Genomic DNA, 13,058 nt, shown 5'->3' on the forward strand with positions numbered 1-13,058 from the left:
ATAAGAAATTGTGTGGACAGGGCCAATCAATAAGACTGGGAGGTGAGAACCGAAAAGCAAAACCGGGCTAGAAAGCAAGTAGCACCGAGAGATCCATTCTGTGTCCATCTCTTCACCCAGCCAGAACTTATGCTCAAATACCATCCAAACACACGGGGCAGGGAGTGCTTATTCTGGCCACTCTTCTGCCCAGCAAGGTGGCGAGTCCTATTCTCCAGTGGCCAAACCAGCCACAACACACACAATCTGTGCACATAAGTTTGTGCAGGCATTTGCAAAGAACTGGGCTGTTTGTTTTGGCTGCAGAAACTGTCCCTAGCAACAGGATGTGCAGTGTTGCTAGATTAAAATTTAAAATGACATAATTCAAAAAACCAATGGCTCCAGACCCAGACACATTATCATTAGAAAGACTAGGAATACAATATCATGTAATTTTACAGTGACCTGGAATATGCTCTGTTTTTGTGCTGCGGTCAGCAGTATTAGACGAAAGAAAGCTTCACTTAAAAATGTGCTCAAGAGCTAAACACAATTTTCTTTCAATTCATGGGCACTGCAATCCCCTTTTAAGCTTTAATATAAACAATTTCTCAGTTCCACGCCCAAAAATTACAATACTGTGAACATCATTGCTATAATATGGCAGCATTATCAGCACAAGATCGCAGTATTCTAATGCTTTCTTCACTCAACTGAGATAGTTCAGAACTTTCATCACCATTTCATCAACCATGCATAACCAATTATTGCTATAAAAGCTCCCAAAGTGTGTTTGTAATGTGTTACCCAAATTCCCAGTATGTAGTGCCACGGATATATAAGGAAATAAAAAGCTACATTGTGGTGCTCAACAAAATACTTATTGGGCAATTTAAGCCACTCGGCTAATGACCAGTGTGAAAGAAGACAGGAGCTATGGCAGAAAAAAGCATGTGAAACAAAGCATTTGCAATTTACAATAACTGCAGTGTTGAAAGTTAAACACGATAAAGTTCAACTATCAAGTTGAACCTGCTGCAAATAAATACTAATGTAACAAATGTACAACTGCACCAGTCAAATTTTTGAAAAAATCTTGAAAACTGTTCATGACTGCATATTTTTTGTGCAATTAAGTAAAATAATTGTTCAGAGTAGTTTTAATTTAAAAAAGTACTGACTCAAAATTTCCCTACCGAGATAGCCTGTGGGGTCGATTCCCGTGAATATTCGTATATCATGTGCAAAACATCAGCAGCGAATGCAGCTTGAAAGGCATTTTAAATTGATTTTGAAGTTTGCGTGAGCGCTAGATTCCATCATGCCATTGACACCCTTGAAGGGGACCCCCTGGGGATCCTCCTACTTCCCTCACGTCGCCACGCTGCAGTCAATAAAACAAGTTATGATGACGTCATAGCCACAATTTTTCTTTTGCCATGTGTGTTCCCGCAGTCTGTACTTCTTGGCGGCTGGTCGCAAGTTGGTAGACGTGGCGCACGCTTTGAAACTTTTGTGTTTGGCGACACTGTAGTCCCGTTTCTTATTTGAAAGTAATTCTGATGCGAACCGCGTGGAAGTGTGTCACAGTTTTGTGTGCTGACATGGTCGAGAGCCGCATACACTAGGTGGCGATAGTTGCACCCAGCGACTTCAAGTTTTTCGAGCTCTCTCAAACCGAAACTGAAACTGGTCGATATTGAGGGGCCTGTAATTAATTATCCATCGTGTGCTGCAGCAAACGATGTGTCGTGTTATGACTAACAGGCACCTAGCAACTCGTTGCAGCAGAAAAATACGACGCCAAAGTGTTTTGTGTCAGTACCCCTTTAACAAAGTTGTTCTGCATTGTAAACCTGAATCACGTTCCATGCTTGGAAAAATTGAGAACACTGAGACCTCGTCACTAACATGCGTCTTTCCATGTAGAAATGTCATCGTTATATTCAATGCAGTTAGTTTAAATTACAGCAGAAATTTCGCCATATATGAACATTCCTGGTTGGTATATATGGTTAGCGCCAGAAACAAAACATCGTTTTGATCTTGTAATTTGCTTAATAATTTTAAGTATAGTAGACTTGCACTCAAAATTCAGAAGTGTCATTAGAATTCTACATCTTTCAAGCACCTAACTTATCTAAAAATAATTACAGGCAACTCAATCACAAAGTTAAGATTGTACAGAAACAGTGTTGCATAATATTTTGTCTTTTTACAATACCTCATGAAAATTCAACAAGAAGAATAAAGTAAACTAAAGCATCATAAGAATTCTATGCAACACTTTTGGTTTTTCATTAAAATTGTACCTACTTTACCTTTATTATACCACCTACTTGAAGCAAGTCAATCAGAAATTCCATCAGACCCCATTACAGAGAGTGAGTCACCGTAAAAAAAAGAATGTTTCAAAAAACATTCATAGCACAACTTTCGGAAGAACATACCAAGCATGCCCCACCGCGGTGGTCTAGTGGCTAAGCTGCTGACCCGCGAATGGCGGGATCGAATCCCGGCTGCGGCGGCTGCATTTCCAATGGAAGCGGAAATGTTGTAGGCCCGTGTGCTCAGATTTGGGTGCACATTGAAGAACCCCAAGTGGTCGAAATTTCAGGAGCCCTCCACTACGACGTCTCTCATAATCATATGGTGGTTTTGGGACGTTAAACCCCACGTATCAATCAATCAAACAATCACACCAAGCATGCTTGTATACAAACGTCTGTCTAGTACTAGTGTCACATGGTGATCACAATTACCCTTTATCAGGGCAATTGGTTTCTTCATCAGCTTGCAAAGGAGCCAATCATGATCAAGAAACTGTATTCAGATTATGCTCGATTGCAATAAAGAATTGACCGCCTGACACTGGTTTAAGTGCCCATGCTGCTATAAACTCATTACTTGGCAATAAACAATGCACAGAAAGAAGTTTTATAGGCGTCAAGGTAACAATGTGTACACAAAGCTAAAGTAATGACACTCATGTTGCAGCCATGTTCAATAACCTGCAGCAGCAATTACTTCAACAGTAATTTTCAATAATGTTAGGCCAAAGTCATAGTACACACTTGCCAAAGAGTACCTAACCAGTATTTATACATGAGGTGGAAGCACTGAGGAAAGGCCTGCTTTAAAAGAGGGCACAGGTTCCGACACGTATTTTGAGTCAGGAGTGAGTCACATGGCACTGCTCAACACTAACTTTTCTGCTTTTTTCTGTTTTTTGCAATTTCTCACAGATGATTGTCCTCGAGGACCTCTTTTGGCTAAGACACACTCCTGCCCAGCAACACTACTGAACATAGGCTTCGCAGTGGTCACCGCAAACTTTCATAAAAGGCTTGTCATACATGAACTAATGTCATGCAGTATATATAGACTTTTTTTTTTAAGCAAAGGTCACAAATAGGCCTTAACTGGTTCATATGAAGTGCAAGTCATCCCACAAATACACAATGCACAAAGAGGGCTCCACTATCTTCACATTTATTTATTCTTATGTACCCACTGCACTTATTGAAATTATGCTTAGAGGCCTTTTGAAAGAAACGTACAAACACATGTACATAAAAGGAATGCAGTGCACCTGGGCCAGTTATAATCACTTGATTTGCTGTTCATGCTTTAGAACATGATTAGCAATACCCACTGTGTAAATAAGGAATCATTTTTTCCCCTGCATATTTCTTAATAGACACCTATTTCACCATATTAAATTAAAATATACTGTCCTAAATAAAGTTTAAAATCCAGAACACATGGTTATGCCACAAATAGCTGCAGCCAAAATAATCAGCCTCAATGCACGCGAGCTGGGCATAGTAGCCACTTCTCAAGAAGAAAAGCACGAAGGCCAGTTCAATAAAGCGCAGGGCCAATCACGACTCACAGCGCCAAAGGAGCTTGGCATATGCCCCGTATAAGGGTGGTGTCACCCACCAAAAGGTGACACACTGAGCAATTATCACAGTGGCCGTAGACTTATATGCAGGTCCCTGGATGGGACGAGGGCTTCCAGCAGTCCGATTTGCCATCCTCTTTGATGGTGTCACTCTTGCAGAGGGTCCCCAATGAGACCAAGGCACTGGCAATGGCCAGGCCTGACTGGCCTGTGGCTGTGTGCTCCTGACCCCCCGTTGGCATGCGCACAATTAGCGTCAGCACAGCTGCCTTGCCACTGGCACAGGGCTCAAGTGCTACAGGTGTTGGGTGTCCCTGCAAAAGAGAATCCCACCTTCTTGAGCACCCACAATTGCAAAAAATTTTGGGAGGTGTGCAAATATTTGAAACTTCGGATATTTTATTCGAGTAGTTAGGGATTCCATTAGCAAGGCACTTTTACCGTTCATAATATTTACAATACTTTATTACTTCACACTGATATCAGTACAAAGGGATCTTCCATGCTTTGCCAATAAAACCAGTCTTGCACTTTCTGCAGCCACATTATCACCACAAGCTTCTCAATTTCATCAACACGTCTAGGTGTCTGCCTTCACCTCACATGCTTGCCTTCTCTTGTAATCCAGTCTGTTACTCTGAATCACAATTGGTTATCTTGATTTCTCGCGACATGTCCTGTCCATGCTAATTTCTTGATCTTGACTACAATGTTTCAACATGCATTTGTTCACTAACCTACCGTGCTCTCTCCTTGTCCCTTTGATGTCACACTTACCATTTTTCTTTTTATGGCTCACTGTATCATTTTAAGTTTAAGTTGAACTCTTTTTGAAAGATTCCATGTTTCCGCTTCTTAAAGGGTCACTTAAGGCAAACAATTTATATCGAGTGAGCTCAATGTTTGACAAAGTCTAAAATGGTAATATTATCAACAGAAGTGCCCTAGTTTTCGAGAAGTTAGACTAAATGTCTCTGATTATTTCTATCAAGTTTTCTTCATCTATTCAAACAATAAATTGCATAACTACATGTCATGTCAAATAATTTTTGCCATGTCACATGCTACTGTAAGTGACTTCAGAGCACAGTTGTATACATAGAGGACTGACGCCACAGCACTACTATCTATGTAGGGCCACTTCATCGTGTACGTCATTCCCTCATTCTCTGGGAGCCCACATGCGAAAGGAAGGGCAAGCAGCCTTCAGCTCGAAAGTGGACCTATATCCTATATACGTGGTGCGTAGCGTTGCCAATTTCGGCAGACAAAATTGTGAACACCCAGTGGATGCACTCTGCTCGTCAGCTCAAAATTGTCAAACCTCGTGAGAGGCCCTTTGAAGAAAGCACTGAAACGATATAGCTGTTACTTTCTCTTGAGAGACAATGGTAAATTCCACCAAAGAATTACACACTTGTACTAAGTTCCACAAAATTTGATACACAAACAGACTAACAAGCTTCAGTTGTCTCATGCCCCCAACCCTATAAAGCTTTGACATATGTTGCATTATTATATGAGTGCAGTGACCAGATCATGGTGTTGTATATGAGGCCAAGCACATCATTGCAACATAGTGTTGAAATTACATCGAAAAAATCCACTAAAACAAATGGGGGACATTGCAAAATTTAGAAGGAATGTAGAAAAATAAAGAAACATTCAGGGTTATTCTTAGATGAACCCCCTGTAATGAAAAATGAACCCACCAGTTGCCATTTGAGATAGTATGCTTAGAAGACTAAATTATGACAAGTTAAACAAACTAGCATTAGCACCTCTAGTGAGCCACTGTTTTCGTTGTCTGGAGAAAAGGTGACATGCACAACAGTGTCGCTGCTTCACGAACAAACCGAGCAGCTATCCAACTTTCATGCAAACTTCATATTTATTTATTTGCAAAAATTAGCAGTTGTGCTATTCATATTTGAAGATATCAGAAAAATGTTCAATTCATTTCAAAATTGAAAATTTGATACTCGCACAACACTGATAATTTCATAACAGAATCATTGATCGAGAGGCGCACGCTTCCTCAAATTGCAGCTTTGCATCCGAGCCGTGGGAGACTTCAAAACTTCGAGAGCCCCCCCCAATCATGAGTGATCCTGCCTCGACCATGCCGCTGCCGCGGGAGCCAAAAAAAAAAAAAAAAAAAAAAAAAAAGCAAGAATTCACAAGCAAAACAAGACCAAGATAGCGGCGCTGGGCCGTGTGGTCTTAACAATAAGGGCATCATGCCCTTGAGAGTTTCCGAATAAGAATTTCAGCAATTTTTTGGAACTAGTAAATAAACAAAAAACTGAATACTGAAAACTCTATTTCATAAATAGACATTCTTTATATGCCTACATGGTTATCAGCAGAATTGGTAGACAATTGCCGCAACATACAAAAGCACCTCAATGCAAAAAACTGCATTCCCCTAAGCAATGCATTCCCCTAAAACAACTAAAAGGCGAAAGTCAGGTCCTTTTTCTCAATCAATTGTATTGCTGAGTGCAATATGACACCACTTAGCTGGACTCAGAAGGTGAACTTCTTCCACCACTTCGTTCCTTCTCACTGAAGCCTATCTGTGCTTTAGACAGAGCATTCTTGCAGTGTTTCAACAGTATGTGCATACAACGCGTTGCCCAGATGATGGAAATCTGCTTTAAGCCAAGCATCCGCAAAAGTGTGTAAAACTGTATTCAACGGGGGACTACATGATACTACAAAGTTTGTTTTCCTTTTACAGCAGGGTTGTAAATGGCTAGGACGTTCTCTAGTTCTCTCTAGGGAGCAGTGCAAAAAGTAAGCTGTATTGAAGGTTAACAGCCCGGCGGTTAGCAACCAGACCTTACATACCACACTGGCCTCCACCATGTCATATGTATGCTGTGTGCTAAACAGCTTCGCTGGTTGTCCAGCTTGCAGAGTGGAATGGCTCATTATCAGTTAACAGCAAAGCTCTTTAGGCTACTGATAACTTGTGCTCCATCATGCAATACTCCTCATGTGGTTATGCAATACTCCGTCATGCAATACTCCTCATGTAGTTGGGCAAGCCCCACTTTCAAGCACAACAAGTACGAGCGTGAAACGAAAACTCTGCTTAGCGAAGTGGAGACGGTGAAACACACAAGAGAGAGAGAGAAAGAAACAAAAAGAAAAAAGAGAGAAAGAAAGAAGAAAAAACTATGATAAAAACAGAGAGAAATAAAGAGAATATTGACAAAAAGATAGAAAAACAGAGAAAGTTAAAGAGAGCGAAAGAGAAAAAAAAAACACCGCAACAGTGAAATACCGAAAAAGAGGCAGACAGAAAAAAGCAGAAAAAGACAGAGAGAAAAGATAGAAAGCGAGCAGAAGCAATAAGTGAAGGAACAGAAAGGAAAAAGAAAGAGATAGAAAGCATCGTGAGAACGCAACTTTCAACTCTTTTGAAAGAGAAAAAAAAGATTTTAAAATGCACAAAAGATGGAAATAAACAAAAAATAGAAAATTTATGCAAAATAGGGATAGAAGACACAGAAATAAATAAATAAAGGAAGGAAGAATAACAAGAAACAATGTCGGATACCCACCTATGCCCTGTATTCATGTATTCAGGCTCAGCACCATTAGTACGAAGCTGCCATAATTTTTTTAAAATTGTGATAGTAATTACATGGACCCTGCGCACGAGGCCTGCCATCGACTGGCTCATCAAGCAGAGCAGAAACACCTTGCCTGTTTTTCATGAGGAGCATGAAGCGACGGGAGTGTAGGGGGAAGAGGGGAGTGTGCTGTTTCTCGATGGCTGTGGTCGCTGGCATGTGCACTATCTTAACAGACATCAGGAGGCAGGTAGTAAACTTGCTGTACTTGCAATGCTTACTACACATATAGAGAACTGAAAGCACAAAAATGATTTCAGTTTCTGAAGCCACTGTATTTCCTTACATCAGTGTTTTATTGAGTTAAACAAGATTGTAACAAAGGATTCAGTTATCAGCCTTACTTCGTGTAACAATACAATTTATTGATATCACATTCAGTACTTTGCCTTTGAATGAAACTAATTTTTTTAACTGTTAACTAGTTATCCTATAGAGTAAAACATAGAGTAGTCACCTCACAGCTGGCCTTCTGATGCCAAAGTCATCAGCGAAAGGGCTGTTACTTACAGCTGCAAATATTAGAACACAATTACGACTGCTCTGACCAGTGGCCACACTTTTATTAAGATGATGACACTAAAAAAACAAGCAAATATTCAAATTGCGGTCCTAATGCTCACAAGCTGAAAAATACAAGGCATTTCATATTGTATTCCTGCAAGAGAAATTACCAACTTGGATGTGCTGGAGGGAGAAAATGACGAAAAAGCTCATCTGGATAGAGATCTATGGATAAGGTATATTCGAGAAAAAGTGTCAATGCGGAACACTGTTCACGAGCTCTCCCACAGACATGAAACATGGAAACCCCGGTAGTGCTCCATGTATTATAGTTTTCCAGATTTTGTTCTGCGATGTACAGAAACAGAAGTGACAGACATTCTAGCAACATGCATGTAGTTACTAGTTATGAACAATGCTTCATTTAAGTGCCATGCAGCTCCTGAAACGAGCTATCAGCAGTGTTTCTGGAACATTGCTAATAAGGAGCTAACATGGCACTTGCGCGTGTAATTGGTGGACAAAAAGGACTTGAGAAAGAAGTGTGGCAATACGGCGTCTGCCAATGAATCGCCGAAACACTTTTTCACTGCTGAATAGCCTAGTCATCACGAGCCTCTGGGAAACAGGCTTTCCATGCAGTTTGCTATTGAGCCGACTTGCAAAACACCGGTCTTGGTGTCATAGATGGAGACGCAAGCCTGAGTGCTGTTTATTTAGCAAAACAATTACTACTCCGTGGTTCTGACTTTGGAGGCCCCAAGATAAGGCTGTACATGTTTTGACACGCCGGTGATGCGACTGCCACTGATAGACATCCCCAAACCAGAGACTCTGGTGCAGTTTGGCGCAATTTACGTCGGTTTTATCACAACGGTGCAGCAAATTGAATTAGGCCCACTGTGGCGCAGCAGTAGAATCATTACATGTATCCTCTCAATGCTGCATTTTGTAGCCTACTGTCTAATGCATATCGTCTATCTTCAGTGAAACAAATATGGTCTTCAAATAATTTGTGAATGTAGTATTTCACACCGTTATGATTGTGAGTGCAAAAATTTAAAGAACTAAAATTTACTCAGAACGCCTTCATTACTTGGTACAATGAAATCTCGGTGTAACAAACTTCAGGGGACAGCAGAAGTTTATTCGTTATTTTGAAAGGTCGTTATAGAGAAAGCTTGAAAATTAACCATAAACACTTATGTTTCACCGACCAAAATGACTTATCTTTACAACGGTGGGTCTTCGAACTCGTTTTTCATGAGAAAAAAACAAAAACAAATGCACAAGTAAACACCAAAAAATGCACGTTTACTTTAAAGAAGTCTTTTTTTTTTTTGACGCGAGCAGCACAAATTTTGCAGCGCAAAGGCCTGCAGCTTATCTACATTCCTATAGTGCGATCCAGTCTTTGGTCACAGCAGCCTGCTTTTTGCCTTCAAGTTGCGGAAGAATATCCATTGTCTCGCTTAGCGAAAACTGCTTCCGCTTCTTCATCGCAAGCAGAGATGAACTGATTTGTAGTATCCCCGCAGCGCGAACGCTGAGTTGTTTTGCGTACATGATAAGTAATCACCGAAAACAGATGAACACGACTGAAAAATTAAGGTCTCCAAAGAAAAACCTTAAGTGGCACGGCTGTCATCATCTCTTTCGAAAGAAAAAAAGAGCTAGAAAAGAAAATTCCTCGCGTTTCGTTTTCTGCTCTCTCATTGTCTCAGGTTTTCTGCGCTTATGCTTCCTGCTCCTCAACTCCCACTCTGCCTCACTGACCTTGCCCTCCCGTGTTGCCCTCGCCTTTGCGCTCGCTTGTAAACCTGCAGCGTCGACGTTTAAACAAAAAGAAAGAAAAGAAAGTCGCCCTTTCGTTTTTTTTTCCCCCTCCACACCGTCGCGCGTCTTCTGAGAAGCAAGGCGTCCATTTGCTTTGTCATCTGCTTGCGTACCGCTCCATTGATCGCGACGGATTTCAGAACTATGTTATTATAACACAGAACTAAATTAACGCTCGTTATTCTGAAAAGTTCGGTATTCTGATGTACGTAGTAGTGAAATAATTTTACATTGAAGCTATTAGCAGATGGCACAGGATTTTTTAAAAGTTTGTTAATGTGCGGTTCGTTCTACCGAGATTTCACTGTCACCCCTAAAATCTTTGAATAAATGTCAAAACCTTCATTAATTGGCAGGAAGGGGAAGATAGTAGGCTGCAATGAAAAAATCCGTGAACGGGGATTGTGTGCTTGAGCCAACATTTTGACAATTGGACTTGCCTTTTTCTGGCTTCGAAGAAGAGAAGCTTACTTGTCAAAAAGTTGTTTTGAGCATGCAACCCCTGTTTATGGATTTTTTTCATCAAAAACTCCATTGAGAATGCTAGTTTCATACACCACTTTTTGTAATTCAGAAATTTATTTTGACGTATTTTACTTATTTAGGAATACTGCAGGCCAATAGTACTTTCACCTAAGCAGGAGGGTCAAGAAGCAAGGGGAAAAAAAAATAGAAAATACAAACGTGCATAAACAATGTTAAATGAAATGAACATAATGCCAAAAAAAAACCAACAAATTGGCCCCGTATCTGCATGATACACAGCAAATGTCGTCGAAAGACGATAGTCTTGCATCTAGAGAGAGTGAACAAAATGTTTATTTGATGTTCTGCACAAGAAAATCGGTGAATGGTATTCCGGAGGTGCTACGTTAGAGTGCCTCGAGCGTGGAGCGGAGGCAAACGAGCGCATCAAGTCACGTCACACGTGAGACAGGAGCACTATCCGGCAGTTATCCTGGAAAAAGGGGCGCGCGCCGTGCGCGCCCGTCTCTGAGGAGATAAAGTGTAAAACGCAAAGCGATGGAAACACTTGCCGTTTCGTGCAAGCATTGCATGGCCAGCGTAGCGTTATAAAGGCTACGATCCTTAAAATTACTTATTTATGCCTTTTCTAGTAAAAAATACACATACATAATATTGACGTGTGGTTATGGTGCCTCAGATATGCACAATAATTGCTTTTTAATTGACAATCGCACAAGTATGAACGCTAAACCTTGAGCAATATTAGTGGGCGCTGCAAATGGCGTCGGCCGTCTGAAGTATCGTTTTGTCACTTTGGTGCCGTTTAAGGTACCGTCAAGAGTGGACAAACTGACAAATATACAGACAGACAGACAGGCAGACCAAATTTTTTGCGTTGAAGGTCCCCAAGAAACACTATTGTCTTTGAAAAAAACAGGAATCACAATGACATGACAAAAAATCACAATAATAGATACATGTAATATGCAATTCACATTCTATTGAAAAGATTTAGATTAGAAAGTGTACACTGAAAGCTTACAAAAACAAATATCTCGAACAAATAAGCTAAAAATTGCAAAAATTAATGTCATCTACACAGCTAAAAATAATCAGCACTAAAATAAGAAAATTACAGAAATAATGAATATAACACCTGCACACTCAAGAAGCTTACAAAATTAATCTGTCACTCTCCTCTGAGCTAATACACCCATTGAATTAGATGCACATACAGACAGACAGACAGACTATGGACAGACAGATGAACTTTATTTGCCTCCTGGGAAGAGGGTTCCTAAGGACCCAGCGAGGGCAGCACCTAAGGTCAATCTAAATGGGTCGCGAAAGTCGAAATGAAAAGTGGTTTGAAACCTATTACGACAGAGATAAACAACCGCGCGACGATTGAAGCGCAACTAGGTGAGGTCGGGACAAACAACCAAAAACTGAAAACTTGACATAATTTTTTCTTGAAATCAATGTAATTTTACATATGTTAAAGTAAACTTACTTTACGGTGTATCTTAAACTTGGCTAAATGGTTGATCACCTCAGTTTTTTGTTGAATGCCATAAAGGTAGGGGGGGGGGGGGGGGCGTATTCAGGAAATTTGCTATCAGAGCTTGCGTTAAGTTCGGCGTGTTTTTTGGATCGGCGCATTGCCATGTCAACGAGGCATCGTTAATTTTTCTGTGGTGGTTTCGTGCGCACCTTCAGAAGTTTACTTATTTTTTATCTGCTGTTTACTGGTGTGACATTTCAGAGCTGAACTAGCTCACAGATAGTGTAGATAGCCGCTCCTGTGACTGCCAACTGCTTTCGCTGGCGCACGTCCGGCATGCCCTCGCCTTTGATGACGGTGAACATGACACGGTAAGCAACGAGACGCTATACTCTACGTCTGCCAAAGCTATATTTTCAAAGCTGTTGTCTCGCTGTAGTGGTTTTTAAGGACTGGGCAACGTGAGTTTGCGAACTATTATGCTCGTGAACATTTTGATCACAATTGCCTCGGCGTAGTTTTTTGTGCATATTGTGAGTACGGCATTTGGCCAATAAAACAACTTTGCCTTCTCAATCTTTGTTTTTTTTCTCTCCTGAATGCAATTAGCAAGCCACAAGGTGCAATAAAGTGTATTAATAATAGAACGTAAGAGGTCAGCAATGAAGAAAAATTTCGATTTTGCGCTATGTAAGCGCAAAATCACTACCGCTTCTGGTTGTGACGTAATTTTTTTTTCGCTGTTAATTGTCCCCTCCTTCGGTAGATGGTGACGGCTAGAGCCATGGGCTTCTATGGAAGTTACGCTACCAGTTTACATTTATCTTGTAGCACCCGTGACGGGGTCGAGGACCAAAGGTCCTGATTGTTTCACAGGCTCCCTGGACTGCCTGGATTTGTTAACAAATCATCTTTCTTGTTCCTCAAATATGCACTTACAAACAGCAAAACATGAAGAATATATACCAATGGCACCAGTAATTACAGATGCTTCTTGCATCACCAAACTAACTGAGATGTACCCATACATTTGTTCCCTGAATCTGACAACTTTACCAAATGATTAAGCATGCTAGTGATGCTATTAGGTTGATTGGTTTATGGGTTTAACATCCCAAAGCGACTTGGGCCATAACAGATGCACACCATAGTGGAAGGGTACGGACAATTTCGACCACCATTCTTACATTGCACATTATACAGGCCTCTAATA

At 40.7% G+C, this 13,058-nt stretch overlaps 1 protein-coding gene across 1 annotated transcript in view; it reads right to left on the minus strand.

Annotated features, from left to right (window-relative positions):
• Positions 1 to 3,624: 3,624 nt before the first annotated feature.
• dsd (attractin-like protein dsd) overlaps positions 3,625 to 13,058 on the minus strand; it is a 147,706-nt gene continuing 138,272 nt past the window's right edge. The window contains exon 24 of the mRNA XM_037426686.2: positions 3,625 to 4,203. Within this exon, the coding sequence (XP_037282583.1) occupies positions 3,970 to 4,203 (234 nt within the window). The 3' untranslated portion in view covers positions 3,625 to 3,969. The remainder of the gene's footprint in view (positions 4,204 to 13,058) is intronic.

The sequence above is a fragment of the Rhipicephalus microplus genome, chromosome X (assembly GCF_043290135.1).
Source record: "Rhipicephalus microplus isolate Deutch F79 chromosome X, USDA_Rmic, whole genome shotgun sequence".
NCBI lineage: Eukaryota > Metazoa > Arthropoda > Arachnida > Ixodida > Ixodidae > Rhipicephalus > Rhipicephalus microplus.